The sequence below is a fragment of the Eleutherodactylus coqui genome, chromosome 13 (genome assembly GCF_035609145.1).
Source record: "Eleutherodactylus coqui strain aEleCoq1 chromosome 13, aEleCoq1.hap1, whole genome shotgun sequence".
NCBI lineage: Eukaryota > Metazoa > Chordata > Amphibia > Anura > Eleutherodactylidae > Eleutherodactylus > Eleutherodactylus coqui.
In genome coordinates, this window is record NC_089849.1 from 71366514 (window position 1) to 71392589 (window position 26076).

Here is a 26076-nt window from a genome sequence, read left to right on the forward strand (position 1 = left end):
GGATAAATAATAAAAGTCTGTTCGGTGGGGGTCTCCCATTGACCTAGAGAATGTGAGTCAGATGTTCCCCTCTGCACCCCACGCAGTGAAGAGGAGATTGAATAGAGGGCAGTCCTACTTATGTGGTGCAATTCCATTCACTTTCAGTGGGACTCCTGGAGATAGAAGAGGCTTGTACTTGAATGCATGCGCATGCACGACCACTACGGGTGGGTGCTGTGAGCCCACAGTGATGAGAAGAGGGGAGGACAGGACCCCTGTTCTTGAGATCAGTGGGAGTGTAAATGGTGAGACTCCCACCGATCAGACATTGATCACCTATTCTATGGACAGATGATAAAAGTCAATTGTGGTAACCCCTTTAACATCAAGTCATACGGATAAGAAATTAATAGGTACAGAATGTGGTAATACATTTTTCTAGCAGTCCGAATTGTTTTTCTGATACAAAGTTCTAAATCTCCTGCACCGATCTAGAGTTAAATCATAAAGTTCTGGCTGAGGGGATTAAACCCCTAGCAGCTAAGGCTCTGTTCATAACCGGTTCAGCTTATATGCACAGAAAGCCTCCCATTCATGTGCCAACGTTAGTTAGCTGAGGCCCCCATTCACTCCACAGAGGTCAAAAGAGTGCAATTCTGTCCTCCATTGGGCGGGTGTACATCGGTTTACCTTTTTGTTTGCAATATAGAAAAGCGTAATGGACTTCGCTTTTTTCTTTCAAAATAGATTTATTGAAATGGAACATACAATAAACAGTAGAAAATTGTACTGATAAACTATGTTGTTAGAATCATATCATTTTTAATAAAGAAAAAGGGAAACACACCTCCCCCCCCCCCCCCCCCTCCCCCCCAGGCTATGAGTCTCCCAACAGACCTACATAATAGTCCTCTCAAACTCAAAAGAGCAGGAGAGAAAAAAAAACCTTGGGAGAAACCTGACTGAATTAGATTCAAAGAAACTATAAACAGTGACATCTATGTAGGACTGTGGGTAAGACTCTGTGGGCCAAGATATTGCTATTGGATAGGCCACCAGCCGATCTGACTGCACACTGACATCCCCATCAGTGCCCCTGCCCCAACCACCAATCAGGCCGCTGGAATTGTGGATCAGACAACACAAACATCCAAACTGGCTGCTGGAATTGTCGATCAAAACCAATCAATCAGGTAGCCCGAATTGTGGGATAGGGCAGAACGAAAACGCCAACACGCGACCCGATCTCATGAATAAGGCAACTCCAAACAAATCTGAACATAGACGACTGATCAAAACACATCGAGCAAGCCTTTGGGGGAAAAAAAAGGAAAAATCCTCCAGACGGGGTACTAGACAGTTACAAGTCCTCTGAAACATGTAGAATTTCCTTGAAATACGGGTCTGTATACAAAACAGTCATATACAGAAAGTGAGAAGATATTTTCTAACTATTTTAACTGTTTTAATTAAAGCAAAAAAGCTGAGAGAAAGAAAAAACAAAAGGAATAAAACGGGGAGATTGGACAGTGAACAGAAAGTGCCATACACAAGGGGCGGTGGTGAAGGTCATGGCGGTATGAGATCATGGTGCCATAAGGCATCCAGGGATCCCGTTTTAGGCTTCAAATCAAGCCTTCCTCTGGCCACCTAAGAAAGGCCGGGAGTCTCTGAAATCGTCTCATAGCGCCCATGTACAGTAGGAGCCCGAGTGTCCAGGCTCAGAGTCGGAACTCCTGAGCTCCTCCATAGATCTGATATAATCCAGAGCTTCAACCCAGGCATATCTTGGAACTGCTCCCACCCGCTTAGACTTCGCTTTTTTATACAGAGGCATATAGTATGGGGAAAAAAAAAAATTACCAGACAATACATAGCTAGATAGAGATAGATATACCGCTTTTTTTTTTTTAACATAGAAACCTATGGGTGACGTGTGTCTTCTGTCTGGATAGCCTTCCAACAGAGAGCTCAAACGTGATCTGAGCAGAGCCTTAAACAGCAGAACCCCCGAACTAGGCAAACAGATACAAAGACATCACTTTGATGTCCGTTTTACAAGGGTTCCATTTTTTTCCATTATATCTGGACTATACTGTAGTCAACCAAGGTATTCTATACTCCAAATAACAGAAACGAACTGAACCCTTGTAAAACCAACACCAAAGTAGTGTCTGTCACTGATGCAAGTGAATGGTCCCATTTGGGGTTGCGTCACAATGCTGTTTTCAGTGTCTGTGATAAAACCCCCTGACTAATGTCAGCAAATACTTATAATCCCCATAAAATAATAATTCTAGATCATCTTTCCTTAGAACTCGGCATTGAGCTGCTCCTCTGTTATTACTCCTGGAAATATATAAATAAATTTAAAACTGGGTGTTACCATTCCCCTCAATGGAAAGGGTCCATCTATAGTCTGATACCATCTAGCAAGTGTCAATTGTTACTTTTTGGGACCCAACATGCAGCAACCATCAGCAGGACATCAGCTTGCAAGACCAGTCTCAGATTTAAATTGCGGATTCCGCAATCGCAGTCCGCATGTATAATACGCGGGCACTGAAAGGCATTGACTTTCAAAGTTACACTCAGACTTGCGGGAAGGAATTGCAGATTACACGAGTGGAAGAAAAAAAGAAGAAAAAAAAATAAATAAAAATCGCAGCATGTTCTATTTTACCACGGATTCTGCACATATGAGCTCCATTGATCTCTATGGATGTGTTCGATTTGTGGGCAGACAATGCAGGACAGTCTGGCGAGCAGCACCCCCATCCAGACTGCTGTCTGCAACCTCCGCTTGTTCTTTTGGGCTCTTCCTCCACAAGAATAAGTGGGGTTTTGTTTAAAGCGCTTTGTACTACTTTCAACTTTTACTCTTGATGACCCATGCTTGAGATCCCCACCAATCCATGGTTCTGCTGTCACTATGGACAGTGCTGAAGCATGATAGTGCTGTTAACATTGCGGTGGTGCCAGGGATCAGTTGATCAGCGGCGATCCTGACCGGTGGCATCCTGCCGATCAACTATCCTGAGGATAGTTCACCAATAGTAAAAGTCCTGGACAACCCCTTTAACTCTGGGGTTAGGAGTCCAGGGGGTGGAGTGACTCAATGATTACCAGTCTTCACTGTATGAGAATTCATACAGAGATATGACATTGAAAGCAACATTGCATGCATATTAACACTCATATTACTAATGTATATAGATAGGGCTGCAGCTGCACTCTGAACATATGCTAAAGGAGCAAGTGCAAATGGTGGGAACTGTTTTGGGGCTACAACAACCCCGACCATACACACTTGCCCTACTGGGTACACTAGTACGTATTACTAATACATGCCTTGGAACTAGGGCATGGAAGACAGGGAAAAGCAGGAGACCCACTGGAGGTAGACGGCTTCTCAGTCTAGGACCAAGCTCCTCGGGGCCACAGACAACAAGTGTAACTATACTATAGAGATCGGGGCTGTATCAGTGGACTGGCGCATTGCCAATAGAGTTCCAATATACAAAAAGGGGTCCAAAAGAAAGTCTCATTTCAATAACTGGAAAAATATTTGAGGGGTTTATGAGAGATGCCATCCTAGAATACCTCAAGGAGAAGAACGGTATTATCCCTCATCAGCATGGGTTCATGAGGGGTCGTTCACATCAGACCAATCTGATCAGCTTCTACAATGAAGTTCTAGGCTGGACCTGGGAGAGTCTATTGATCTCGTATATCTGGATTTTTCTGAAGAATTTGACACTGTGCCGCATAATAGGCTGATATATAAAATGAGAGAGCTCGGATTGGGTGAAAAAAAAAAAACAAAATGCAGATGATACAAAATTATACAAGATAATTAATACCACGGAGGACAATGTACGGCTACAAACGGACCTGGATAAGCTCGGGGCTTGGGCAGAAAAATGGCAAATGAAGTTCAATGTGGATAAGTGTAAGGCTATGCACATGGGCAGGAGAAACGGATGTCACCGATATACACTAAATGGGTACTGCTAGGGAAAAGTGAGATGGAAAAAGACCTGGGGGTACTAGTGGACTGTAGATGTAACTGGAGTAACCAATGCCAGTCAGCTGCTGCAAAAGCAAATAAAGTCTTGGGGTGCATTAAAAGAGGTATAGGGGCGAAGGATGAGAACATTATCCTCCCACTATATAAGACACTAGTCAGGCCCCACATGGAATACTGTGTACAGTTCTGGAAATTTGTGTATATTTATTAAAATCGCCAAAATTGAGAAAAGTTTGAAACAATTTTTTTCACATTTTCAACTGCAATATCTCAAATATGTGCAAACATACTGAACAAATTTTTAATGAGATATACATTTCCATCTTTTTACTCTACTCTGGACGCACATTGGAAAAACTTCAGTTTTTTTTAACCATTTAGGAGACGTACAAATTTAACATTAACATTTTGAGGAACACTTTCTTTTCCAACACCAAGCCAAGATTGTAAAGGCTCATAGGAGTCAGAATGATAGATACCCCCACAAATGACCCCATTTTAAAAACTACACCCCTTAATGTATTCACTGAGGGGTGTCAAGAGTACTTTTACCCCACTGGTTCTTTTCAGGAATTAATGCAATTTCAAAGAGAAAAAAAAATACAATTTCATTTTTTCGCAAATATGTCATTTAAAATGGATCCCCCTGTTTGTCCTGTTCAGAAACATACCCTTTGTGGCCCCAATATTGTGTCCATATGCACAACGGGGCCCAAACCGAAAGGAGCATAAAACTTTAACTGTATTTTAACTTTTACGTGATCCTCATTATCCATTGGATAACTGCGACCATCTGAGCGGGCACTGCTCACCGTGGCCCTCGGTCAGTGTTCCAGGCTCTCAGCTACCTTTAGTAGCCATGAGCAAGGAAACTTTAAATTTTCCTGGCCCTCCCCAGCTTCTGCGCTTGCGTCCGCCATTTTCCCGATGGGTGCATGCGCCGAAGTTGGCGAAAGGTCCACAGATAAAGACCCTATCGGGGACATCGCCGAGGGCCTTAGGTAAATAATTTTATCTTCCCTCATGGATCGGATCCGTAATGTGAGGTGAAACTTTAACTTTTATTTCTTTCTTTAAACTTTTTTTTTTTTTTTAACTTTACATGAAAAACGGCAATCATGTGACCAGGGACCACATAATTATCATCTGGTGTAAACAGCCAATCGTTGTCTTTTAATGACTAGCCAACAACTTTGCAGGGAGGTTTGTGCTTGTTCGGCATGCGCTTCCCACCGAACGCAGACGGACTCCAGCATTGTTTTGAATGTTTTGCCCACCCACTTAACGCTCATTGGTTTCTGAAAACATACAAGTATGTGCAAGTGATTCTAAACTGAAAAGTCCCTCCTGGTCTTCGAAAGAACTCTCGCTGCTACAGTCTCTGGCTGGTTTTACTCTTTCAAGATACATTCGCTGCGGTGGTCTCTTGCGGCAGCGAAAGTGCACTTCAATACCACCCACACGTATTGACGCGAGTTCAGTGGACCCAGCGACCAATGAGCGTGCATTGGGGTGGGTTCAAAATTTCAAACAACTGTCCGCTAAAGAAGCTCAACCCCTTACCTAGTCGGCAAATGATATTGGATGAAATAGTGGGTTTATCCCACTCCCTAAGTACAGAAGTAGCCAATTTTTAATCTCAGAACACACTAATTAAAAAAGTTAAATAAAACTAAATTAGTTTTCACCCTTCAGCTAATAGTCCGAACTCTGCAGCATGTAAGGATCGCCTCTCTTATTTTCTCAAGTAATCTCTATGGAATCCATCAATGCTAAAAACACAAAACTAAGAAAATGTTGTCAGCAAGGTAAATTTAGCTTTCTATCAGCAGAACTGCCATCTGTTTGTTATTTGGTGTGTTTTATTCTTGCTGTGATAAAACATACTGCTAGTAGTGCAAAAACATTTCTTGTGCCAATCAGCATCCAAAGGAAAAATTTAATACTGCCACCTGCTGGATAGTTAGAAAAGTACACTATATTCCTAATCAGGGTTCGGTTATATAGTATATTGTACATATAAGTGTGCTACATGACATCACTGCAAAGGTTTGATCAGCCACCACTATAATACAGCTCGGTTGCTGTTAGAAGCGCCTGCTATCTCAAGTTATCAGCTGGGAGAACGCCACGGACATGCTTGCTTTACCTGGGAAAATGAATCATCATATATCACCTAGTGAAACTGATGGGCTTGTCGCTGCTTTCCATCCACACCATGCATATGAATCATATGCATCTAAATCTATCCATTGTCCTATACCTAAAAGTGTAGTCACAAGAACCACTAGCTAGGTCAGGGGGGAGAGCTGGAGCAAAGTACAAGCGGATTTGTTATTTAACCTCTTAAGGATCAAGATTGTAAATTTAAGGCGATTGGTCCTGGGCTTTAATCCTTGCCGATTGTAAAAATATGGCATGGAATTAAAGCTCCTGCAATGTAGCAGGCGCAGGTCGGATCCTCGGCTGTTAGTCACAGCTGAGGACCCAGAGGAGAAGGGAGAAGCAGGTTTTAACTGCTTCTGCCTTCTCCTTTCCAGATTACGTAGAACTATATAGTGAAACGAGAAAGCAGAAGTGTTATTTCTGCTATTTGGCCAAGAAATCAGGGGACATAGCAGAGCTGAAGGGTCCTAGAAGACCCAGATCAGCTCTGTTGTTGATTGTCACTAAAAGGGAATGTTTTTCTCCTGTAACTGAGGCTTTTATTGATGCTCCAGCTAAAAAAAATAGTTACAAAAGTAAAAAAAGGTTTATATAATATATACACATACACACTAATATATTATACACACACACACAAAATAAATATATATTTCTAAAAAAGAAAACAATCCACCTCAGACGCCAACCAAAATCGTTGGCATATGCGCCCTGTAATACAAGACTATACAAATTATATCAAAACGTCCCAAAGTAAGGAACCCATTCCTGTACTTCTTTTTAAAATTAGCGTATTTATGCTAAAATAAACTTTTTTTTTAAATTGTGTTTTTTTATAAGCTTCTAACCCCCCAAGAAAAAAAAGTCAGTGAAAAAAAATAGTTCTATATGTCACAGAAAGAAAAAAAACGCTGAAAAAATAAATTTTGGTAGCTGAACAAAAAAAATAAGGCACACCTGAGCAAGAATCAAAAGAGAAAATTACTCTTAACGTTTATTCGTTTTCAGAAGCCCTTTACCACAGCACCCAATGAAGGTTTTTCCCCGCCTTCTATAGGGACAGGAGCAAAGCGCGGTTAAATAAATAATCTTTTTCCCCAGAGCCTCCCCAGTGTTTCAAAATTACTACACCGGAAGAAAATAGAACTTCGAATCGTCCATAATAGAGGTATTTTTCCATCTCTTTTATTTGCATATTGACCCACGTTTTAGGCCTCTCGCTAGCCAAGAAAGCCAGAAACCTACTGCACACTGATGAGGGGCAAACACCGCAAAACAGCTGTCTGTGTATGGATTCTGGCTTGGCTTTCAATTCCCAGTCATTGTTACAAGGCTTGTGTAAAGAATCTAACATTGAATTGCAGAAATGCTGCCTTCTAATAGGTGGCGCTGCACAGGTATTGTTCCATCTCCCTTATTTGCAGATAATAGAGGGAGGGGAAAACAGGGGTGCTGTCATGAAGGGTTTGTGAAAACCGAATTAACAGTAAGGCTGATTCCACCTTCACAAGAGCACCCAATGGAGATTTAAAGGGGTTGTCTCGCGAAAGCAAGTGGGTCTATACACTTCTGTATGGCCATATTAATGCACTTTGTAATATACATCGTGCATTAAATATGAGCCATACAGAAGTTATTCACTTACCTGCTCCGTTGCTAGCGTCCCCGTTGCCATGGTTCCGTCTAACTTCGGTGTCTTCTTGCTTTTTTAGACGCGCTTGTGCAGATGCATCTTCTCCCTTCGGCTGGTCTTGGAAGCATCGGCGTTTTGGCTCCGCCCCCTTGTACGCATCATCGCGTAGCTCCGCCCCCGTCACGTGCCGATTCCAGCCAATCAGGAGGCTGGAACCGGCACACGTCATGGGGCGGAGCTACGCGATGATGCGTACAAGGGGGCGGAGCCAAAACGCCGATGCTTCCAAGACCAGCCGAAGGGAGAAGATGCATCTGCGCAAGCGCGTCTAAAAAAGCAAGAAGACACCGAAGTTAGACGGAACCATGGCAACGGGGACGCTAGCAACGGAGCAGGTAAGTGAATAACTTCTGTATGGCTCATATTTAATGCACGATGTATATTACAAAGTGCATTAATATGGCCATACAGAAGTGTATAGACCCACTTGCTGCCGCGAGACAACCCCTTTAACAAATAAGTAGACTAGGGAGAGACAACAGCTTATAAAACTTTACATCTAAAGGACAAGTCTCTATTGGCATGGACACCAAGCTTATAATGTCTGATGCAGAGGCGTAACTTGAAGCTCCTGGGCCCCAATGCAAAACCTGTAATAGGGCCCCCAACTATAATGCTTTATTCATAGTACTGGGCTCCCTATATGGAGAAGAGAGGCCTTATGGGCCCCCTAAGGCTCCTGGGCCCGGGTGCAACCGCATCCCCTGCACCCTCTATAGTTACGCCCCTGGTCTGATGAAAGTATTTGGGCTAGCCCAGGTAGCCACTCTATGTGTTCAAGAGACGCTTCTGCCTTATTCAGCCTAGCATGGAGAGATCGCTCTTGTAGAATGAGCTGTAATCAGGACATAGGGAGACTCTTCCTGAATCTCATGTGTGTCCTCATCACTAGCTTTGATCCAATTAGTCAATTTACTTTTAGACACTTTTTTTCTCTTACTTTTTCCTCCAAGCCGAAAAAAACCAAACTCTAGTCTATTCTCCAAGGCTTTGCCACTGATAAGTAAGGTAGAACTCTTCTCCTACCACATGGAATCTTTCATCTTCCCGATTTTTATGCTTTGTCACAAAAAGTTTGAAAAATAATTTCTTGGCTGAGATGGAACTCTGAAACAACCTTGGGGGAAAAAGGTTGGAGTAAGCTTGATTATTTTGTCTTAAAGAATCTTCAGAAGAGGATCTTTAATAGAAATGCTTTGAATTTCTCTTCTTAGGCCTTATGTGCACGGGCGGATTTTTCTTGCCGATTCCGCAGCATTAACCCCCCATAGTATGCTATAGAAAAATTATTTTATATGTACACGAGCGGAAACCAAATTGCAATTTTTCCATCCACGAGCGGAAACCGCAGCATGCTCCATTTTACTGTAGTTCCCGCACGGACGGCTTCCATTGAAGTCAATGGAAGCTGTCCAATCCGTGGCCCATAAGGAGTTGGGAAGAGCATGAGATTTAAATAAATAAATAAATTTGTACTGAACATGCGCACCGACCGACAATTCCGCACACATCCGCAGTGCAGAAGAAAGAAAACATGAGCAGGTGGGCAGGGTTGCCGGCAACGGGCAGGGTCGGATGATTCTGTATGGGATTCCCCATGTGGAATCTGTGCGTACTTGTGAACATGAGGCCTTACTCTGCGAGCTGTTGTAATAGTTACTAAATTGGCTGCTATCCATGATAGATTTTACAGATGGGCAAGGGAACTCTTTTGGGTACGTCACTAACACACAGAGAAAGTGTAAAAAATAACTTATTGATTCTATTAAAAAAATATGAAACTATATATAAAGTAGTCCGACAGACAAACACACAGCAGACAACAGAAAAATACAAAAACAGAGCCGGGTCTCCACTAGTCCAATAATGGACCTTGGGGAGAATAACTGGAATCTGCACACCGTCAACCCACTTCTTGTATTTACAATACAGCATGGAGGGCCATCTCCTGCTCCTTCACTTAGTGCATATGATCACAACAGGTGAAGACAATTCGGTGTGTACCAAAGCATCACACAAGGACATCTTTATAATGGTCAGTACTAAATGATAACCAGGGTGTAGGGATAACTGACTTAGAGGGTCCCTGCTAAAATGAGCAAGAAGCAGATTGATGCCTATATGTTTGGCCATACATGGTGCCTATATTAGGTGCACAACACCTCCACTAGATCAATAATGGGGAGGTGTAGAGTGACCAACACATTTTCTACGGCATATACATCCTGCATTTTTTCAGGGGTCTATGTAGAGCGCTCTAGCAGATGGAGCTTAGAGCCAAAGTGATAGATTCAGATAAGCAGAAAGATAGCTACTATGGTGACCAGTAGCATGTCTAGAGGAAAGTGCTAGCGCTGCCGCCCGCTATACGAGTAAAAGACCCTTGCCACAGTGATCGGTCACGGCGTGCATATCTGATGTAAATGCCCAAGTTTGTCTGCGATCACAGGTTAAAATTCATAAACAAGGGTAAGTATTGCACATGTGCCCAGGCGCTAGCGGAGATAGGCTACCCACCTGCCATCATCCTAGTTCTACAGAAGTGACGGAGGACATGGCAGGATAACACAACAAAACTTTGACGTCTGATCGCCTGAGCGGTGTTCCAATCATATCCTACCATAAAAGGACATAAAAAGAAGATATAGGCCATGTAAAGAATACTCCATGACACAGCTGGGGATGAAGATCCATATTTGGAAGATTAAATGCACTTAGGTTGGTAGAGCACCGAGTATAAAGCATAGAAGGATATTTCGGGAGTACTACCATCCATGTCAAACAAAAGACAAGGGTACCATATCCGATGGGCAATGTGCACCCCTGTCTAAGCATCACAACCTTCTAAACGCTTTACACAAATGGGGCAAATGACATCCCCTCATTGAGGCCATCGGTATGACAAGTCTGAAGAAAAATCCATTGTGTTTCCTTCGGCACAAGCAGACGATCGATGTCACCACCTCTGCGGTCACTCCTGATCACTTCTAATCCCTGGAACGTGAGTGCGGACAAATCATTACCATGAGCTTCCCGAATATGTGTAGCCAGTGGGGTGTCTTCTTCACGCCTAATATTGCCTACATTGCCCAAAATTCTACGGCGGAGCTGTTGAATAGTTTTATCCATGTAATTACGTGAGGAAGTGCATGATGATGGAGTAATGCGATTCGTCACTCCATAGAACGTTCTTCCATTGCTCAACTGTCCAATGACGAGGCTCCTTGCACCTTTGTAGATTGGCTGATCCATTTCCTTTAAGAGAACTCATATGTTTGCAGGATGAATGGAGGGAAATACCAGCTGAAGTGTATCAGATATTAGTAGAAAGTAAGCTTCGGAGCGTATCAGCTGTCATAATAAATAAATGACCTGAAAGCGCTGCGGAATAAGTTGGCCCTATACAAATACCAACTTTTAAAAATTTTTTTATTTATTAGTGCCTAAGGAGGCCGCTCTAAGTATTAACATAAGTAAATACTTTCCATTCTTGCTCAGGTGTTCAATTACTTTTGATAGGATAGTAAAGATTTAAGAATCCGTGCAGAATCCTCAGCATATTTGGAATACGCTGCCATTTCTAAATCCACGGCGTGTTACTTTAAGCTGCTGGTTTTGACCACAGATTTCAACCTTTTTAACGCAAACGTTGAAACTCATGGTAAATCCTCATGAAAAGCTGCGGCCAAGTCCACATTATTTACGTGCGGCTTTGGGCATTGCGAATTAGCTGTGTATTCACTGCCAGTTTTCCACTACGGAACACCCACAGCGAATATAGCCTGTATGAAGACATCCTATGAACACCTCCTGCTCTGGGGGACTCAGAGGGTCCATGCATTACTGCTATTCCTGTTTATAGAGGGGTGGTCTTCATAAGACAACCCCTTCCAGATACCTACAGCAGGTCAGTGCTCAATTACACCAGAAGACAGGTCTGCAAGCTTGCTGTACATATCTACTCGATGCATTAGATCATGTGCAGGCTGATGCAAGCTATCTCCTGAGAAAGCAAAACTTCCTCACTTTTTAAACTGTGTTACTTCACTTGTAAAGGAAAAAATAATTTGCATCCTTCAGGGGGTGATGGCACTAGTCGAAAATGAAGTGGGCCTTACTCTAGTTCCATTAGGAGTCAGTCTTATAGTATAGTGTGCAGTAGAGCCAAAAAAAAAAACAAAAAAACACTACATAAATTTGGTATCGTAGTAATCGTACTGACTCATAGAAAACAGTTATGTCTTTTTTGTTGCAATGTGTACGCCGTAAAAAAAAGACGCACCCAATGATGTCGAAATTTCGGGTTTTTTCCATTTCACTCCACTAAGAATTTTTTTAAAGTTTTTCAGTACATTATATGGTACATTACATAGTACTATTGCAAAACACAACTCGTCTTGCAAAAAACAAGACCTCAGACATCTACATCGGTGGATAAATAAAAGTCACGAATTTTTAAAAGGGGGAAGGAAAAAACGATAAATGAGGGACAAAAGGGCAGGGAGATGGGGGGGGGGGGTCACATACAAAAATGCTCGAGTCTCCCATTAAAGTCAATGGGGTTCGTTACTCAAATAGAGTTCTCGAATTTCACAAAAAGCTTGACTCGAATAACGAGCATTTTGGTGCTCGCTCATCTCTAGTGCCGGTGATCACTTGCAGCCGTCCGCCTCCATTCAGAGTAAACAGGTAATCGTTCATCTATGAATGACTGCCTGTTTAAACGGGTGGTTTTTGGCAAGCTAATAATTTAGCGACTCTCGATGAGCGATTTTCGCTCCCTCGCCGTGTCGGGGCTCGTGTTTGCACGGAACGTCAATCACCCATAATTGCTCGTATGATTACTTAGGCCACTATCAGCCCATGTAAAAGTATTCTAAGAGCAAAAACAATGACTTTGCTGTTGCGAATGGTAGAAACCAGTCTTACATGACATATTAGTGACTCCTAATGGAAGGTAGAAGGGACTTCTATTCAGCTGTAGCTACTTAGTAGGGCAACTCCACCCAGAGTGACAATCACAAGTGATGCCAAAATAGCCATGAATAAATATACAAAGGGTGGAATTACTCCTTAGAGTCACACAGGCAAATCCACAAGTTTCTTGTTCTTGAGCCTGGAGTAGTTATGTGGTGTTGTCCTACATACTGGATCTCTGGGATCACAGGAGGGACAGCAAGGACTGCTGCAGTTCGTCCTGATTCTTGTAAGCACAGGCTCTCTCGATCATTAACCACCCTCATGGTAAAGTGTATGCGAAGATTATTCTTCCCTTACCTGTAGTTTCACCTTCAGTCCATCTACAGTAACCACTTTATTCTGCAGAGAAGAGAGATGAAGAGAGTGATTAGCGACTATTATCACATCATGTATTGCAGTTTATAGAAAGACCTTCTCCCACATCGGATAATATGCGTTTCCCCTCATCATAAGGTCCGCGTTCTCTGGGGGGGGGGGGGGAGAAATCGCAGTATATAGGTATTCATTGTGTATTTGCACCCCAAAACGGGCCCGTCTGCATATTTTTTGTGCAAGCACATTTGCTTGCACAAAAAACATTAGTGAGGCCGGAAAAACGCAGGGAATATGTATTCTTCAATGAAAGAGTCCTCAGGCCTTATTTGCTCAGGTGAATCTTATAAGCACGATGCAAGGTTTTTTTTGCCTCCCATAGGAAGTTATGGGTGATTCTGTTGAGAATTGCCCAAAAATAGGACATCCTCGATTTTTTAATCTTGCACTATCGATGCGAGTGAAAATAGATCATGTAAATGAATCCATTGAAATCAATGATTACTTTCTCGTGTGAGTTCCATCCATACCGCAATCGCATAGAAGTCGCACAGGAAAATCATTTGTGTTCTTACACCCTTAAAACTCCTGCACACTGGCGAGGGCAATATCGCGGCGTGATTCAAAGCCTGATGTTACCCTAACAACCCTTGTGAAAATCCCTGGATGCGAGGAGTTTTCACATGGAAACAGCCTCGCATCCCTTCGGGGATTCCCCTAATCCCCACCACAGCAGGGAATTGCGATGTCCTCCTATTATTTTTAATGGAACCGGAACTGCTGCCTCCGGCCCCATTGAAAACATGTGGAAACCCCTGGATGCAACACAATATAAGCTGAGTCTGTGAATAAGTACAGAACAACTAGAATTTTTGTAGTTAGGATAGAGAAACATGCAGCATCAACAGCGAGGCTGCAGACTGCACTGATGGGTGGACTGTTGTTAAAGGGCCACTCCAGAGATTGTTTCTAGTCAGATTCTCAGTCTCTGTGATGCTATTACATGGATCTACCACTGAAACAGCTTACAGGAGGATACAGACTCTCCCTTACTGATGATGATCACACAGCTCCTGTCACACAGTTACAATGGAGGAGATCACAGCTCATCCTCCTAACTGTATACAATTGGCCTGTAGCTTATTTAGATGAACCTAAAAAGGTAATGATAATTAAACTGTCCCCCTCTGCAGGCAGAATGGTATAGCCTCTAGCTAAGGCTGTGAGGATGGATGCATCATGGGATTCATGTGATACTAAGTAAAAAATGTCAGCTTCCAGATGGTGTCTGATAAGCTTCAGACAGGGGGCTGCACTGCAGGAAAGTGACTGGAATATACAAGGAAGACCCCCAGAGTGTGACAGGCAGTCAGCCGAGGGGGCGGGGATGGAAAAAAAAATTGTTTTCACTGGAGTGGCCCTTTAAAGGGGTTGTCCAAGATCATGGCTGCTTCCAGAAAATAGCTCCTCACCTGTCCATGTGTGGTATTACAGATCAACCCTATTTAATTCAATGGAGCTGAGCTGCAATACCGCAGACAACCTGTGGACAGGTGTGGTGCTGTTTTGGGAAATAAAGCAGCTATGTTTTTAAATATTAGACGATTCCTTTAAAGACCATGGAATTGAATATTAAAAAGGCACTTCTGGTCAACAACATAAATGTTGTGTAGTTACAAAACCACAAGAGGTAATTTGAGGACAAAAATGTATTGAAAGCTGCTCAGCCTGCTGTAAAAAGGTTAAAAAAAAAAAAGTCATGCCAACAGCACCCGCTCCCATTCCACCGCTGTCAAGACCCCCACTGGTCTTCACTTCCAGCTGCAACAGCAATGATGTCCCAACAATAGGACATCCTACTGCAGCAGCCAATCACCGGATCACTTTGCTTGGTGATTAGCTGCAGCGGTCCATGTCCCTGGGGTCAGGGATGTCATTGTTGGCTTGCTGCAGCCAGAAGTGAAAACCAGCGAGAATGGCTTGTTTTACCTCTTTACAGCTGGCTGGGTAGCTTTGACAAAAATCCAATCTCGTTGTCTAATGATGAGCTCTGACTTGCGACCAAAGTCTTCTATCCAGTTGTAGCCGCAGAGTAGGAATATCGAATTTAGCCGACTATAGAAGATAAGCAGCGGCATCAATCAATGGGACCGGATCAAATCTCTGTATAATGAAAAAATGAACCGTGACGCGGTCCGGAGAACCCGCCAAAGGCTCTAAATATGCAGCTTATAACTGTATAATTACTTATAGTGCCGGAAGGGCGATCGCAGCGAGACAGAGCACTTAACACAGTTCATATAAAGCGACCAGGAACAGAGCCAGAACAGCAAACGCTGAAGAAACCGCATTAGGTCACCAAAGAGTTAAAGAAACCATATACGGCACGGTTAGAAATGAGAGAAGGCAAGAAACGGTTGAGTTCCGAGAAAAGTAAGCCAGAAATAATACAGAGATAGCGCGCCCTCGGAGGCGCATCAAAGGCGCGAATCAGAATTAGGCTAGAAATGTAGCAAGAAAGCAGATGCTGCAAATCTTTAGAGGCACAGACCACCTGAGGGGGAACTCTCACCCGAAAATCAATGCCCACAGTTGCCAGGAAGGTGCCTGAGAGAAACGCCCCATCTTTAAACTGGATGAGAAAGCACGTCTTTCCAACACCAGAATCTCCTAGCAGCATAACCTGTGAGACAAGTAAATACCCGTTACCGTGCGCTAATCTTCTTAAATCAGCATTAACGTGTACCTACTACCCCGGACTAGCTTATATTCACGCCCACAACCTCTGTTGGCGCTGCCCACCACCCCCATACAGCAAACCAGAGCAGAAATGAACTGAAAGAATACTTCTCTTTTAAGGATCTGTTTGATGAATCCGCCAAAAAGACGGAAAGAATGTTAAAACTGTTCATTTCCTAGTGTGAATTTGGTCAGATATTGTATTGTACTTTGTCGCCTCTGGACAATAGGGATTTTCAATTAATGGTATTTTTTCTATATGGGATATTAAAGGGGTGATGTATTTTGGGGATTGGTAAAGAATTGTTCTACATTGGTTCCTATGTAGTGCTGCTAGTTGTAGACAGTTGGATAACGTTACTACTGAGTCACACAGAGTAAAGTACGTCAGCACACAGGAGTGATCAGCCCCTCCCTGATGGAAGACTGCACACCTCACACCTGCCACGTCTCACCTGTCTGCTTCTCGGAGCTGAGAGAACACTCTACACTATGGGATGCTGCACTCAGCCCCGTCACAGGTGGAGTGCTTCCCATGAGGCAGCGCCACCCTCCGAGGGGCCGGGAACAAAGCACCATTTTTTTGCTCTGACTACAGTCACATAGAACACATTTTCTCCAGCATTTCTGCCATGTATGAACAAACCGTAAAGGTGTGTTCACATGTAGACGGCTTGAGGCAGATGTAAATGCAAATCTGCACCAACTGAAGGGGGAAAATCTGCTGCAGATCCACATCAAAAGGGGCAAATTTTAAAGCCGATTTGCAGCTGATTTTTTGCAGCAGAGAAAAAAAAAATTCTGCAGCAATCCTGAATTTTTTGGCACAGCTCCGCATCAGATTTCATTCCTTTAATTCACATGTTGAAATCTGCTGCAAATCCACAAGAAATTGTGCAGATTTGCTGCGGATTCTTACAGCTGTGGAAAGTTCACAGCAAATCAACTACAGGTGAACAGACCCTTAGGCCAGGTCTGCTCAGGGCGGATGGAAAATCCACAGCATTTACAATAGCAGCAAAGTTTCAAACTGACATCCACACACTGCGGGAAAAAAATGCTGTGGAATTTGACCCGCAGAGTGGATTTTAGCTTTTCAGCATGTCAGTCATGGGACTGGATTGTTGGTGCGGATTCCACCTTTTCATGAATTCCGCATCAACGTCTGCGTCAAAATCCGCCCCAAATGCTGTGGGTCTTCATGCGTATTTTGTGGATCCGCTGCAAAATGTTAGCCACAGGCAGTCTGTAGCAAAGTCCCGCCACTTGTGAACATAGCCTATGCCTGGATGCAGACGAACGTATATCAGCTGGGTTTTCACGCCGGCCGATATACGTCGTCTCTCTCTGCAGGAGGGGAGGCTGGAAGAGCCAGGAGGAGTGCTCTGAGCTCACGCCCCCTCTCTGCCTCCTCTCCACCCCTCTGCACTAATGAGGCGGGATAGGGGCGGGGCTAATTCCTTGTAATTTAGCCCCGCCCTGCCTCCTTTCATTGCAAATAGTGCAGAGGGGCAGAGGAGGGGGCGGAGAGGTGGCAGAGAGGGGGCGGGAGCTCAGTTCCTGCTCCTGGCTCTTCTATCCCCTCCCCCCCCCCCCCTCGCAGATGAGGACACCGTATATCGGCTCGGCGTGAAAACCGAGCAGATATACGTTCGTCTGAATCCAGCCTTAGCCTGGATGCACGCAAGCGTATGCGTATTTGCACACACGAGTGCAGAGTTTTTGCGGAACGAACGTTGCTTTTTTTGCATGCACATCGGCGTACAGAGAAAAAAAAACAATCAGCTCTGACACTCCCAGCCATAATTAGTGTAATGAGTTCAAGATGTGTTCTTATAGTGCGCAATGAACAGGAAAATACAGCATGGTGCGTTTTTTTTTGCACGACCGAAATGCACAGGAAAAATACGCTTATGTGAACAAACCCATTGAAACAATAGGTTCTATTCACTGCATATGGCGCTTTTGTGTGCGCAAAATTGCTTGCAAATACACTCATATGAATCTGGCCTTAGGGTGGATTCCACCACAAAGCAATCCGACACAAACCCTGCATGTCTTACATGTGGATTTAGGGGCAGATTTGCCATTGAAACACTGCGGATTCTGTTCTTCGCACTGCAATGTGCATGATCAGCACCGATTCCATGAGAAATCCGCAGTCAAGCCATGAAGATTTAGTAGCAGATATTATTTTGGTATATGTTTACACCGCGTGTGAATCCACCCAGAGTCCACCAATCTACCAATAGTTTAGCATTTTTTAGAAGAGCATTGTTAGACTAGGATTTTATTTTAATTCCAGGGGGCTGCTATGAGGCAGGAAGCAACGCCGGGGCTCTGGTGTCAAACAAGGTGAAATCTTGCTACTTGCACACAGGGAAATGCTGTACAGTGTTTAACGCCGGCTCCAACAATCAGCTGCTTGCCACAGGCATACTCCTCAACTTCGTGAACAGGTAAAAACATTTTTTCGTTAGGCCACACCACTAACCACACCCAATTCAAATTATGCCGAACTGTGGACAGACCTCAGTGCTACACGGTGGCAGCGTTTGCAGTAAAGTGTGACCTGAGAGGAGTGGAGCGGGACGTGCCACAGACCTCCCGGAAGAAATCTAGAAGTCCAGGACTGTCCCGCTGGATCTGGGACAGTTGGGAACTGTGATAGGAATTGTCCAACCAATCACAGCTGCCATTTCCCAACATGCGCGGGGTATCTAAACTGGAGTGAGGTTGGTCGTTATGGGTCAAGTTTCAACCTCGGAGCTTCATATGTAACAACTACAGGTATTACCTATAACAACCAATCAGATATCGGAAATAAAATAAAGCAGTGATCTGATTGGTTGCTATGAGCAACAAAGTCTTCACTAGCTGAGGCCTAATAGTGAGCGCACACTTGGCAGTCCGAGGGCTCCCTGAACTGCTTCAAGACCTCCAGTGTGCAGCTGATCAGGGGTCTCACCAGCATCGGGTGACACTGCTGACATGTGTAATCTCCTAGCCCTCCTCAGTGGCCTCCCCAACACAGCAGCCTAAGAGCTTCTGCACACTGGCGATCGCGATATCGCTGCAAAAAAATCCCGGCAAAGTCTCAACTTTTTTTCCCCGCAATTTTTGAGTGTCAACGCTGCTTCTTGCAAAAACATTGCTGGCACTTGCAATTTTGTACGATTTTGTCGTGATTTTTTAAAGCGAAAGCCAATAGGGCTTTCTAATGTTAAAAACGGATTGCACAAAAAACACAAGTTTGTGCTTTGCGAAGCAATAAAAAGGAAGCTCCACAGGGAAACATGGGAGATAAAAAAAACGCAGAAAGATAGGACATGCTGCGATTTTTTTCTCTCACAACATCGCATCAGTGAAAACATCACAAATGTGAAGGAAACCATTGAAAATCACTGGTTTCATAATTCTGCTTTTTCACTCACATCACACAAAAATCGTGCGATTTTATCGCCAGTGTGTAGACACCCTTAGGGCTTATTCACAGGAGCGTATATTGGCCACTGTTTTCATGTCCGGCCATTTTACACCACCATCTGAGCTGCCTTCCCCCTTCCCTCCCCCTCGCCGGCTCTCTGCCTCTCTCCTCCCCTCCGGCTCCCACCTACACCAAGACCCTTGTCTGCAGCCAGGGGCGGAGCTAAGGAGAGAGGCAGAGCGCCGGCGAGAGGGAGGCAAGGTGGAAGACAGCTCAGATGGTAGCGTATATCATCCAGCCCTGAAAACGGCAGCCGATATACGCTCCTGTGAATAAGCTCTTCAGGTCAAGATTAGCATAGTGGACTTCAAGTAGAGAGTACCTAACTTTTCAGAATAAGCTGCCGTGTGTACATCAGGAATAGCACCATCTCTGGACATTATTTTAGTCACCATTTGTCCCAAAAAAATTGAATAAAAAGTGATCAAAAAGTCAGACATATTCTAAGATTGTGCCAATAAAACCTACAGCTCGCCCGGCACATCACAGCCCCATGGAAACCTTAATTTTTAAGGTTAGGCTTTTTTCACATGAGACTATTATGGGCGCAGTTTTCCTCTCGTATTACAGATGAGTGACCTCAACTCATAGCTTCATTATTCGCTACGATGCTCTAAGTTCAGATCAGTAGATTCCCAGTCGGGCTGAGGCACTCGTCCGTAAAATGGGCGCAAAAATGCCTGCCCATCATAACCACTGTAACTTTGAAAATCCTTTTAAAGCCATGGTCTAGTTTCGGGCAAAATTCTGTACACACACCGGAGGGTAAAAGAAGTATATTAGCTACAGTTGTTCTTCTGTGCCGGCCTTCCAATCCACCAGTTCTCTGTCCTGTTTTGGGTCATCCAAGATGGCCAACACAATCTTCAGACTACCAATGCACTATACCTGCTCTTATTGGGCAGGGCTGCTCACGTGATAAGTGTTGGCCAGTCAGAGAGCAGTGCACTGTGTGCATTAGGTAGTTAGAAAAATGCATTAGCTATCTTCGACACGCAAAAATGGGTAAGCAGTAGAGTGGAGGAGCACTCTCATTGAAATAGATCATTAATAGTGGACTGACGAGGGTCCGCCACTTGGTACCCCCGTCCATCAGCTGACCATCCAGCCTGCTTTCAGTGCAGCGGGCCGGACGTTGTCGTCAGTGGACACAGGAGGAAGTGCTGGTGCCGGCTTCACTCCTATTGAAATCAATGGGAGAGCCGTGCTGCTACTGCACTTTCTGCTCCTCTCCTCGTCGGGACATCACATCTAATCCTGACCAGCAGAGAAGTAAGAAGTGAAGCTGGTGCCCGCACTTCCTTCCCTGTCCGCTGATTACAACGTCTGGCCCGCTGCACTGCACACTAGGTCGGACGTTCAGCTGATAGACGGGTGTCCCAAGCAGAGGATCCCTGTCCATCAACTATCGTTGACCTCTCCAAAGGATAAGTCATCATGGGAAAAAGGGCAGACAAATCCTCCTCCAAATGCCATGTTCAAAGTACATAAGAAATGCTATTTGACATGCCATATATGCTTAACAAAGGGGACCAATGTTCCCGAAAGGCGTTTTGTCTGTATTCAAATAAACTTTTTAAACAGAGAAGGATCCTGTGTTATATGTGGACCAAACACAACTTCACGTTCCATTGAATAGGAGCTGAGGCTGCACTACCAACTCAGACCACTGCATACGAACAGCACAATTTGCTTCAGCTCTGTCTGTACTGACAGTGGTGCCGGGAATCAGACGATTGCTGGGGATCCTGAGCAGTGGTCTCTCGCCAATCATCTATTGATGATCTTTCCTGAGGATAGGTCATCAAGTCATAAAATGCCAAAGTCCTGAAAGCACTTTTAAAACTATTATGTCTCTAGCTAATAACCATCTTGTGTATATTATATGGGGTGACATACAGCAGCCAGAATGACATGAAAAGACAGAAGAATCCTTCAGGTTTTACTGCCCCTTACAGATGTTGGATGTGGGCACTGTTGGCGAGACGGCAGATGTCAAGTCGGTAGTCCAGTGCTGTGAATATTCTGTTATAGATTCCACTGTAGCAGAAATGTGTTTTTTGGGGTTATATCTAGTGTCACCCACATCCAACATCTGTAAGGTGCATAGAAAACTTGAAGAGTTCTTCTAGCTTGTTCTGGCTGTTGTATGTCAATTCATGGGTCAACCGCTTTAGGCCGCCTGCAGACGGCCGGGTCAGATCCCCTGCGAGAATTCTCGCAGCAGGATCTGACCCACGTCGATGCAGGGACCAGTGCGGCTTTCACCTGCTCCCGTGGCTCAGGCTTTGTGATGTGCCGGCTGCCGGCCAGCCGGCGCATGTGCAGAGCAGAGCCGGCGTGCCGGGAGTGACATTTCTGTGCGGGCCTCTGCGAGACCTGCACAGAAATAGAACATGCCGCGATTTGTTTTCCGCGTGTATTTTCACACAGACAAATCGCAGCCGTCTGCCTAGGATTGCGTTTTGTAATGCAATCATATGCAGGCGGGCACGGGCGGAAATTCTGCGGGAAATCCCGCCGCAGAATTTCCGCCCATGTGCAGGGGGCCTTAGGGTGATTCACATCTGCGTTGGAACCTTTGGTTGGGGGTTCCGCTGCAGATCCGGAAGAAAATAACAGAAGAAAAAGTTCTGCACGAACTGAACGTTCCCCATTTTAGTCAATGGGGTCCTCCTAAGACGGAATGGAGCAGGAAAGCAGGTGTGAAACCACCTTTACTTTTGCAACATTGTTGTTGAATCACCCTCTATTTAGTAAGCACACAGTAATAACAAGGTGGGGACACGATGTATAATATATCTATGTTGCAAAAGAGTTACATTTCCATACAAACACACAAACTAATAGAATAATTATATACACACAGCTAAAACCTCTCTGAGGCAGTTACTTACAAAGACTTGTCCTAGAGCCTCCCGCTGGCGTCATCCTACAGGAAGGATTTACTAGCGATTTCTTATGGAATCCAAACATCTGTGGTTCATACGAGCATGAAGTAAGGTGTTACTACTCAGCCTGGGGTACACTACCAGGGGTTGTCTCGCGCCAAAACGTTTTTGTTTTTTTTCCATAGGCCCCCCCGTTCGGCGCAGGACAACCCCAAGGGATGTGTTAAAAAAAAAAAAAAACATATTACTTACCCGAAGCCCCGCTCTGCGACGTCTTCCTTCTTCCTACTTCTTCCTTCACCAAGATGTCCGCCGGGATCTTCACCCACGATGCACCGCGGGTCCTTTCCCATGGTGCACCGTGGGCTCTGTGCGGTCCATTGCCGATTCCAGCCTCCTGATTGGCTGGAATCGGCACATGTGACGGGGCGGAGCTACGAGGACCAGCTCTCCGGCACGAGTGGCCCCATTCACCAGGAAGAAGACCGCACAGCACAAGCGCGTCTAAAAAAGCAAGAAGACATCAGAATTAGACGGATCCATGGAGACGAGGACGCCAGCAACGGAACAGGTAAGTGAATAACTTCTGTATGGCTCATAATTAATGCACGATGTATATTACAAAGTGCATTAATATGGCCATACAGAAGTGTATAGACCCACTTGCTGCCGCGAGACAACCCCTTTAACCCTTTCCAATCCAATTTTGGATTCAGGGTTTCCTAAAAGGCTTTCTCTTTTTGCTGTTATACAACGGTGCCATCTGCTGGCTAAAGCCAGTGTGTGTGCGCCAGAGAGGCTCCGTCAGCAGAGTGGCTGACAATAGACGGTAAGAATACCCTGTCGGACGTCTTCTGACATTGCTTCAATTAGAATGTAGGAAGACGTCATACAGTGGATTGGAAAGGGCTAAACGCTGAATGTCCACGGGTGGGCCGGATTCCGCCTGCGGGAACCCACAGCGAAATCCCACCCTGTCCACGGCCGAGGACAATTATTTACCTGTCCAGGTCTTCTGCGTCCCATCCAGATCTTCTTTCGTCTGCACTGCAGAAGTTTACATTGTTATTTTTTTTTTTAACTCCTGCTTTCCCACGGATCCGCAGTCCATCCTCTGTGTCAGCTGCAGGGGGGCGGCGGATTAGACGCTTTCCATTGACTTTAATGGAAGCCATCTGTGCGGAATCCACAGAAAAATGGTGCATGCTGTGATTTTTCCTCCGCAAGCGGAAACCACAAGTGGTTTCTGTTCGTGTGCATGAAGAATCACTTTTGCATAGCATGCTATGGGCTGTATTTGCTGTGGAATCCGGAGGCGGATGCTCGCTCCGCATTCCGCAATGCAAATCCGCTCGTGTGCGTGAGGCCTTATACAGGGAATGTGAATGACTAAATGATTTCTCGCTTGAACGCGCCAACGGTGTATCTGCCGTATAAACAGGCTGCACAAGTTAATAAATCGGCTTGTCTAAAAGGCCCTGAGAAATGTCACAAATTTAATGCATTTTTGCATCTTTCGGCTGATTTCGTTTTCTACACACATGCATTTTCTGGGGCACTTTCCTCCTATAGAGGTCTCTATGGTAGAATGTCTGATAAAACCATGTATGCTGCTATATTTTGGAAAGTAACAACATGGATCCAAAAATGCACCCAAACTGAGGGAAAGTGGCACAAAAAATGCACCGTTTGTTGTGAGCTTCAATTTTGTTTTTCCTGCAAAAAAAGGTTTTAAAAAAACTGTGAAAAACTGCGCTTTCCTAAAACTGCTAGATGTGATTCCGCTGTAATGTCCTCCTCCTGTAAAGGGCGAGACGGGTTTGTCCAGGATGTGCGCGGCTCACTGCAGTTGTTGCTTAAACATTAATGACATTTAGAGAAAGTACAGCTTAGGGATAGGAAGTAAGGGAAGGAAGCCATCGGTGCGGTGAGGAGGCGCTGCCCACTGGCAGACGCCATCAGATCGGATGGGGACAGGTTTCTCTTCAGGACAATGCATACCATGCTGGACGCCAAAAGACCTCATTATAAGTCAGTGTGAGGGGCAACGGAGCCGGGGTCTATCGTGGCTTCTGGTACAGACTGAACATAGCCCAACGCCATAATGGAGGCGTTTCTGCCCCTGTAATACAGGCGATTGTGCTGCCCATCCATCCCTATAATGCTACGCGTTTGGGTCGCTATGATGCTGCGAGTAGACCCGCACTTCCAAAAGCAACCAATCACAGCGCAGCTTTCATTTTACCTCAGCAGTATAAGAAATGAAAGCTGCGCTGTGATTGGTTGCTAGGGGCAACAAAGCCAGATTAGGCTTTAGGCGGCTTCCATAAGGGTATGGTCTTGGCTTAATTTTCTGTGACCTTCCTGTATTTTTTCTGGGACTAAACTATTGATGACCTTTGCTCAGGACGGATCATCAATAGTTGATCGGAGGGATCGGCTGCTCAGAATTTCTACCAATCAGCTGACTGAGGAAGCCGCTGCAGTCTCTTCTCCGCTGTGCGACGTTACATTCATCATGCGGGCTGACGGCAGTTCAGTCCCATTCAGGTGGAGGGCGCTGTGCTGCAATACCAGGCACAGCTGCCATACAACGTACGACTGGAGGGACAGAAGTCCTCACGGTAGCGCTGCTGTCACGTCAGTCAGCTGACCAGTGGGGATTCCGAGCAGGGGACCCCCGGCGATCAACTACTGAGGATTGGTCAGCCATAGCGTACTCCTGAAAACCCCCTTCAGGATACGCTCACACGTAGCGGAAATACTGCGGAATTTCCAAAGCGGAGAATTCCATGGAAAATTCTGCACATCACAGCGTGACAAAATGCGGCAGCGCTCCCCCTCATCCCGCAATACATCACCCTCTAGTGAGCGCCAATCCGCTGGTCAGGCGATTTGGAAGCGGCGTCATCTGACCGGTGGTTTTCCCTTGAAATCGCATCAGCCTGTGTTTTTGCCGTGTGACAGACGCATCGGGAGTTGCTAACTTTCGCATTGCGATGCGATAAATCGGAGGCTCCATAGGGAAACATGGGCGAGAAAATATAGCAAAACGCAGAAAAAGAGGGCAGGCAGCGATTGACAAATCTCGCAACATCGCAGGACAGAACACATCACAGATGGGAATGAGGTCATTGAAAAGCGTGGGCTTCAGAATTCTCTATTTTCTCGCACCGCTTAAAAAATCGTGTGATTTTCTCGCCAGTGTGACGGCGGCCTTATGGTCTTTTAAGACAGGTGAACTGTCGGGCAAACGATACCCAGCCGCTCGTCCCAGATGCTCATACTACTACACGGGGGCGGGCATCGCTGGTGTGGAGGCGGAGCGGCCGGGGAGCGTTCCCCTCCCCACACCTGCCTCCAATCACAGTAAGCAGACGGTCGCTCAGTCGCTGCATGCGTTTACACGGGACGAGCGTCGCACAAATTCCCGCGGGATAATCAACCCGTGTAAAAGGGCCGTTATCTGAGGGCAGCATGGACTAAAGCCCCTGAGTGCGGGGGGCACTTACTTTGGCAGCGGCCGCAGCTCACCCACACAGTACTATACCACGTTTGGCTCATCTAAAAAGACCCCTAAGCTGAAGTTGTAATTAATATTTGGCGCTGTTGCTTAGCAACACAAGCCGCAGCCTGCAGGTGACATCCAAAACTTTTTGAATATTTCAGGCCAGTTTCGCTCGGAAGTATTTGTGAACGCGTGCTGCGCTGAGACTAGACCCTACGGACGGCACTGGGTTTGTTCACATTTTTTTTTTTTCCTCCTGCGCATTTTGGTCATGCAAAAAAAAACAAAACA

General features: G+C 45.1%; 1 protein-coding gene across 3 annotated transcripts in view; it reads right to left on the reverse strand.

The window, feature by feature from the left end:
- RAB37 (RAB37, member RAS oncogene family) overlaps positions 1 to 26076 on the reverse strand; it is a 51579-nt gene that overhangs the window by 13126 nt on the left and 12377 nt on the right. For 2 of the 3 annotated variants that reach the window (XM_066588110.1, XM_066588111.1), the window contains 2 exons: positions 15733 to 15843; positions 13146 to 13187 (listed from right to left, as the gene is read on the reverse strand). In XM_066588110.1, the coding sequence (XP_066444207.1) occupies positions 13146 to 13187; positions 15733 to 15843 (153 nt within the window). The remainder of the gene's footprint in view (positions 1 to 13145; positions 13188 to 15732; positions 15844 to 26076) is intronic. The other variant, XM_066588112.1, reaches the window with a different exon arrangement.